The sequence below is a fragment of the Oryza sativa genome, chromosome 10, assembly GCF_034140825.1.
Source record: "Oryza sativa Japonica Group chromosome 10, ASM3414082v1".
Taxonomy (NCBI): Eukaryota; Viridiplantae; Streptophyta; class Magnoliopsida; order Poales; family Poaceae; genus Oryza; species Oryza sativa.
Genome location: NC_089044.1, coordinates 20,215,268 through 20,222,738, shown reverse-complemented (window position 1 = coordinate 20,222,738; position 7,471 = coordinate 20,215,268). Strand labels below are relative to the sequence as shown.

Here is a 7,471-nt window from a genome sequence, read left to right as displayed (position 1 = left end):
TGTAATTCTTTTTTCTAAATTCAGTGTAAATAGAAATTCCGAAATTTTTTGGTAGTGTAGAGTATTTGGTACTATATCCATACCAAAATATAACAATTTTTGGTTAAATGTAACGTATCATAATACTATAAATACATGCTTTCTATCCAGATTCTAGTACTAAAATATATATATCCCATCCGCCAAAAGATTGCTATATTTTAGGATGGATGGAGTATCTATGAGTCCACAAAAAACATGTTTAAATTCGATCTATATACGTAGAAAAAAAAGAGACAAATTCGCGTGTGAACAATACACTACTGTTCATATGTTCAATTTGTTTCTTCTCGATGTGTGAATTGGATTTCAATTTAATATTTTGTTGAGTGGTATATATTCCCTCCGTTTCAAAATATTTGACACCGTTGACTTTTTAAGTACATGTTTGATCATTCGTCTTATTCAAAATATTAAGTAATTATTTATTCTTTTTATGTCATTTGATTTATTGTTAAATATACTTTCATGTACACATATAGTTTAACATATTTTACAAAATTTTTTTAATAAGACGAACGGTCAAACATTTGTTAAGAAGTCAACGGTGTCAAACATTTTAAAACGGATGGAGTATATGTTATTAATTTCTTTTTTAAAAAAATTCATAAACATTTGAATGGTTTTAAAATAAATGAGGAGGCAACCATGACCTTTAGGACTCAGAATAGTTTCCCATCCTCTCCCCCCTATAAATCCCCCTCCGATCCCCCGCCGCGTCCCACGCCAACACACACGCACTCGTACACATATACTGCAAATTAAAAAGCTAGCTTAGCCATGGCACGTAGCCTCTCGTTGCTGCTACTCCTCGTCGCGTGCTTCCTCGTCGCCGGCGCCACCGCGGCTCGCCCGGCGCCGTCGACGAGCGGCGCCGCCGCCATCAGCAGCTTCGTGAGGTCGTGGTGCGCGGGGACGAAGTACCCCGCCCTGTGCGACGCGACGCTGGCGCCGTACTCGGCGGCGGTGGGGGCGAGCCCGGCGAAGCTGGCGTGGGCGGCGCTGACGGTCACCCTCAGCGCCGCCCGCAACGCGACGTCGGCGGTGAGGTCCATCGCGGCGAGGTCGTCGTCGTCCCATCTCCCGCCCGTGGCGGCGGAGGCGGCCGGGGACTGCGCCAGCGAGCTCGGCGACGGCGTGGACGCGCTGCGGCGGTGCGTGGACGCCATGGCCCGCGTCGCCGTCGGCGAGGAGTCGTCGTCGACGGCGGCGGCGGCGAGGAGGAAGGTGAGGTTCGAGGTGGACAACGTGCGGACGTGGGCCAGCGCGGCGCTCACCGACGACAACATGTGCATGGAAGGGTTCAAGGGGGAGGCCGCCGGCGGCGGCGGCGCCAGGGAGGCCGTCCGCGGCCACATCATGGGCCTCCTCCACCTCACCGCAAACGCGCTCGGCATCCTCAACGCCATGGCCAAGCAAATATAACTCCTCCCTAGCTAGTAGATAACTCAGTGACATACATACCCATGTACGTACGTCGAGGTATGCATACTGGATATATACGGATATACCGTATGTATACCGTCATATATACACATGTTTTGCGTGCATATATATACCATTTTGTTCTTCTGTGTACATTCACATACACCATGGCATGATGAACGGGCATAATGTTATTTCTCCAACAATTGAAAATATACATGATGGGAAAGTGGCGTAGAATATATAGACACATTAATTTGTTCTTGTGTACACATTTACCGTGATCTGATTAGAGAATTACTTTCTTCATTCCAAAATACATAGTAGGGAATAATATGTCACCTATCGTACTAGGGTAATTTATTTTGGAATTGAAAGTAAGAGCTGTACTATCGTACAAAACTGTACTTTAAGCTGTCATCAAGTAAGAAAGTGTTTGGGCGACCATTGCAAGGAATCACGGGCTAATTGTCGTGTAATGACATCATCGAAGAAACAAATTGTCGCGTAATCGGTTTCATGTCCGTACATGTACTAAGTTTTTGGGACTATTAACAAAATGATTATATAAGGTGGCAAAAGCCGGTACGCGATGCGTTGCTGCACGTTAATAAATCGTGGGTTCTGACGAAACAGGCACGTGCCTGCATGATTGATCTGCCCAAGAACACATCTAAAAAATATAATAATAAATCTCACCAAAGAAGTGAAAATTCTACTTTATTGATGTCGTGATTTTTTTTAGCAATAGACTAGATTTGTATGGAAGGCGACAGATATACTTCCTGATGCTGTGACGAATAAGCTGGGCCAAAAAGCTCTCAGTCTACTCAAACACAGTGACACAGTCTCACACTTAACTGCAGCAGCATTTCTAGTTTATGACTGAAAGCAGGCAGCTTAATAGCGTGCAAGAAATAACTCCTTTTCTTCTGCAATTGTATCGTTGAATGCTTTAAGTTTTCTTCTGAATCTTTGGTTGTCACATGCAGCACAAGCACAGCACAGCAACAGGGTGAGAAAAGATCTCTTGATGTGTTCAACGAAAAGAACAAAAACGTCTCATGTATCAGGCACAAATATCTGCAGAGTGCATAAGCAAAGCACAGACTGAAGTTGATTTGGTTCTTAGGACAATTAATGTGAAGGGCTGAAGGCAATAATGCAAGTCGATCTACTGCTAAACCACAGGAGCACAACACAATAGATAGACAAAGTTAGTTATGAGTCACAGTCAGAAATCAGAATAATGCATGCCAACATGCATGGTAGATTGGTAGTACACTCAAAGTTGTCCATGGAATTGTTGCCATCCTTTGTGTAATAGTGTAGGTAAGGCTTAAACTGATCATTTGTGTGCACACTGGTGCTGCATTGTACTTGACTGTTAGTACTTAGTAGAGTCTATTACCTTCAGCTGTCTTTGCTGAGAACATCAGGCCCCAGAGCGAGTTCAGCAATCAGTATCTGAGCATACTGCCATATAGTATACTGGACTGACTGGACATGATACCAGAAAAGGGAACACACAACTTGAACTTTCCTGAAACCAATTGGTAAATGGCCATTGCTGCTTCATTACAAGCGTAGCAAATCTGCACTCCACAAATACTTCCTCCGTTTATAAATATTTGACACCGTTGACTTTTTAACACATATTTAGCCGTTCTTCTTATTAAAAAACTTTTGTGAAATATGTAAAACTATATGTATACATATAAGTATATTTAACAATGAATCAAATGATAGGAAAAGAATTAATAATTACTTAAATTTTTTTTAATAAGACGAACGGTCAAACATATTTAAAAAAATCAATGGCGTCAAATATGTAGAAACAGAGGGAGTATTTCTTTCTAATGGTAAAAGTGCGAACATGCTTGTAGCATGGTGCTAGTATCTTCTACTGGAAATGTTCGCTCGCTGATTCCAAAAATCAGGGCTCTTGACGAGGGTGTGCGAAGTGAGCGACCGAACACGGCCCTTCAAATTAGGGACTCCAAATTTTTCATATTTTTACCTATGTCAATGCGTTATGATGTATTAATGGCCTCTTGTTCTATTTTTTACTCATTTGTTGATTTGGCTAGAACGGGCTTGTTTTCTTTGGTTCTGATAAGCGTTAGATTGCAATCATAACCAATTTAAGAGCTATAGCTTATGACAATGATATGAACGTGCCTTATAGGTATTAAATATTCCATTTTTTCGCTTAATTAAAATAGATTACTACATAATGACATAAAAATTTTTTAATATTCATTTTGAAAATCTTCTTCCGATATAGGTAGAACTCCATTGCTAATTTCTTGTTGTTTCTTTCATATTTTTATGGACCTCAAATTATGTTTCGTACCAGGGTTTCAAATTTCTAGGTACAGCCCTGCCAAAAAACAGACAGGGTTCCTCATGTAGCCGAGATAAGGTGCTTATTCTTAATTAAAATACCGTGATATTTCCCCCTCGTTGCGAGTTTTTTTTCCCTAATGGTTAAGTTTTGCAGAAGTCTGTTAGAGCTTGTAGCTACAATTTTCTCGAAGAAGAAACCTAACCATAGTAATGAGGAGGCAGAGGGCAAATAATATTTTTGGCAATAATTTGAAATGGAGCAATCTAACGGACAAGAACAACATGGACCACATCAAACAGTTCTAGAAAATCAAGTGCTAATCAACTGATGTACTGTGGAACTTTTTCTTTAACGAATGTGAATGGAAATGGAGTAATATATATGGAATAATAATTTGTTAAACAAAAAATAATTCACAGACATTGGCGCAAAGCGCAGACATGATGCATTGACAAGCCTTACCACCAGCATGAGCAGAAAGCAAGAAAAAGGGAGCACATACTAATGACGAGCTTCTAGGTAGCTTTTGTGATCTTCTTGTCAACTAATGACGAGACTGATCAGCCAAGATCAATTGATCAGACAGTGACCACGTAATGCTATATCTACACTAGAACAGCACAGGAATCTCAGCAAATCTGAACGGGCATCCTGCAGATCGAGCTCCACGACAATGAAAATTATACCGTGAGAAAATTGCTTGATCTGGTCATGAACAGAGCAATTTAGAACCAGGCACGCGTCCATATACTGGACTGGACAGCAGTAACAGCCTGGGCGAAACAACATGACGATACTGCAATGTAATCTATGCTTTCAAGTTTCCAGTCCAGTTCTACAAATGGAAGAAGCAGAATGGAGTCATGGTTGTCATGGATTTGTGAACCAATTGCCGCTTCATTACAAGTCTCTTGCAAGTTGCAATCTACAAGTACAAAAATGAGTAGTTGTTTCTAATGGTAAAGCACAAGTGCCATGTCACAACATTTTCATGAAGCTCTCCTGGGAGGAGACATATTTTGCAGAAGTCGAGTTGTTGTAGCTATAACCACCAATTGAAGCAGGACACCTGGGAACAGTAATAAAAGGGATAGATGGCAGGAGTTAAGCGGTGGATATTTTTGTCAATTTTAAGTGAGCAATCTTAGCACTTACCAAGAGCAACACGAACCACCTCCAATAGTTCATGGCTTGTTATGGACTCTGTATTTTGCTTCGTGATCTAGAAAACAACCAAGTGGTAGTTAGATAATGTACTATGGAAGAAGAATTGGTGAAATAAGAGGTAAACTCATACTTCGATGTGCAAAAATGGAATTGCAAAGTGCAGATACGATGCAATAACAAATTAGGAACATAAGGCAAGTAAATGGACATGATACTAAAGCAAATCTGCTCCCAAAATGGTCATACTATGAATAGCCAATTCAGATTCCAAAACCAAATCAATTTCAACAAGGAAAATTTATTGCATGCACATGTCCGAATCATGGTTCTTTGAAATAACAGGATTAGATATGTATAAGAAGATACTCCTGTTAGCTAGATCACCCCTGTGGGCATTGGATCTGAACATGAAGATTCTCAAATCTATTGTTATATGTTTTATATAGCACTGCTCTAGGATTCATTAAAGTGAACAATCATGCTTCAAGCTGGATACTTTCAAAGCCTTCTGAAAATACGGACTCACTAGACTAGCAATACATTCCCCCATTTTTCATGTTAGTCTGGTCCTAAAGCAAAGTGGTTTACAATAGATAGGCTACTAAGAATTACTTTTCAGCAGTACAGCACAACCGGGTTTCAGATTGCATGTAGGGGAAATTACAATTCTCAAAATAGATCGGCAAGGAAAGGAAGTATAGATCTCGATATTGCATACTTTGGTAACTGTGAGGATGTGAAAAATTAAGTCCTAAGTTGGAACTCTAAGTTGGGACCAAACAGCTGTATGGCTTTTGCAGAACTATTATTTTAGTTACATGTATTTGTTTGGTTCATAATTGGACTACCCAGCTTGAGACCTTGAGTTTGTTTCTGAAATAGCTCATGGATCAACAAGACTAAGACCAGAGTAATCTGAAAATATTGTTTCTTTGTCAACGAAGTTGAAAAGGATTTAGCCCATGGTTTTACTTGGATACCGTGAGAAGACACAAAAAAGAAAGAGCATCAGGTATAACTTCACAAAAACTACTTGAATAAAAATATTGGGGATCTAAATTTTGTCATCCAAACCTTGAAGAACAACTCTGACCGAATAATGCACGCCACAGAGAATGCAACAGCAATTGATGACAAGCTTGTGTACATCCGGAGCAGCACAGCCATTGTCCGCCTACGTCCTGTGGAACATCAGTACAAGATCAGCTTAGATGAAACGAGAATCCAAAACATATTCTGACAAAAGGAATGCAAATTGTAGAAGCACATGTGATGTGTACTAGTACATAACTACTTCAGATTTTCTCTGAACAAAGCACATTTACAGACTGGTAGGGGAAAAAGTTTGGGATAACTAACTATAATAACTTCATCATTCTATCGTATGTTGAGAGATTGGTTGAGGCTATTCGAAGAAGAAAGTGTTAGGATTTACATTTGTGATCATTGCAGCAAATTGCTGGTCAGTATGGAAGGCCCATAATGATATATGATTTAAAGACACTGTCATTGTTGGTAACTTGGTCCTAACATGATCAGTTTTGAACGCAAGAGCGTATACTGTGTTATACTATTCTACTATAAAAAGGTGTTGTGTTAGGGATACCAATTAGTAAAACCTGCTTGCTGGTTCTAGGGAACAAAAATGGAATCACCCAACAGATCAGGAAAATTTGGAACACCCTCCTTTATTTCGCCATTCTCCTACATGGCAAAGTGCAGTAACCAGAATTGCTCCATTGGCGATTGTCCATCATGACCTTTTCTTATACTGTATCATATTTTAGTTGATTATCATTTTTAAAAAAGTGGCGCAAATTGTTTTACTACTCAAGTCAAAGATCAGAGAGACTACTAATCCGGTTTATTTACTGGCATAAGAAGAAATTGAGACCAACTCATGAGCATCACCTATTTCTCCCAGCACAATGGCCAACAGTCCAGCAGCCACGGACATCACGGCGAACTTGTTCATCTCCGCGCCCTTCGACAGCGCGAGCAACAGCAGCGCACCCCCGGCCACTTGGTGCAGAGCCTGAAAAAAAAAAGAATCAAAGAACAGCAACCATGCATTACAGGAGAGCGAGCAGGGGGGAAATTGAGTTGTATCGTTGCGCGAGTGCGGCGGTTCACCTACCTGCACGAGGATGAGGCGGCCGAGGCGGGATTTGCCATCTGCAACTCTCTGGTACCCTGCAATGGCGCGCAAGAACAGGGGCACACAGGTGAGTTCGCAGCGAGGGTTTGGGAGTCGGGGAATTCGGGGTTTGGGGCCGCGGAGGGGTGCTTACGTGAGTCGACGACCATGCGGTAGGAGAAGTCGGAGCCGTCCGTCCCGGATGGCCGGCCGGAGGCGGGGCGCCGCTGCTGCATCGCGGCCGACGGCGGCGAGGAGGTCTCGGTGGTCGGAGCTCGCGAAAGGAGAGAGATCAGTTCAGGAGGAAGAAGACGACCTGCAAGTCAGATCCCCCCTTGTAGGCTCAAAATACG

At 41.6% G+C, this 7,471-nt stretch overlaps 2 protein-coding genes across 2 annotated transcripts; one reads left to right on the top strand and one right to left on the bottom strand.

The window, feature by feature from the left end:
* The first annotated feature begins 713 nt into the window (after nt 1-713).
* LOC4349078 (pectinesterase inhibitor 7) lies at nt 714-1,617 on the top strand. Its single transcript, XM_026020582.2, has one exon. The coding sequence runs from the start codon at nt 820-822 to the stop codon at nt 1,462-1,464; it is 645 nt and encodes a 214-aa protein (XP_025876367.1). The 5' UTR covers nt 714-819; the 3' UTR covers nt 1,465-1,617.
* A 2,991-nt stretch (nt 1,618-4,608) lies between these two features.
* On the bottom strand, nt 4,609-7,417 carry LOC4349077 (uncharacterized). The gene is made up of 6 exons (XM_015757593.3): nt 7,273-7,417; nt 7,119-7,174; nt 6,893-7,016; nt 6,056-6,162; nt 4,970-5,036; nt 4,609-4,883 (listed from the first exon to the last, which is right to left on the bottom strand). Exons 1-6 carry the CDS (start codon nt 7,352-7,354, stop codon nt 4,804-4,806), a joined length of 516 nt encoding a protein of 171 aa, XP_015613079.1. The 5' UTR covers nt 7,355-7,417; the 3' UTR covers nt 4,609-4,803.
* Nucleotides 7,418-7,471: the final 54 nt, after the last annotated feature.

What these genes read in the sequence shown, in the direction of transcription:
- LOC4349078 (XM_026020582.2), top strand. Translation starts at nt 820, where the DNA reads ATGGCACGTAGCCTCTCGTTGCTGCTACTCCTCGTCGCGTGCTTCCTC.
- LOC4349077 (XM_015757593.3), bottom strand. Translation starts at nt 7,354, where the DNA reads ATGCAGCAGCGGCGCCCCGCCTCCGGCCGGCCATCCGGGACGGACGGC. An exon ending in CCGCATGGTCGTCGACTCAC is followed by an intron (nt 7,175 to 7,272) that starts GTAAGCACCCCT and finishes GCGCCATTGCAG; the next exon opens with GGTACCAGAGAGTTGCAGAT. An exon ending in CATTGTGCTGGGAGAAATAG is followed by an intron (nt 6,163 to 6,892) that starts GTGATGCTCATG and finishes GATGTTCCACAG; the next exon opens with GACGTAGGCGGACAATGGCT.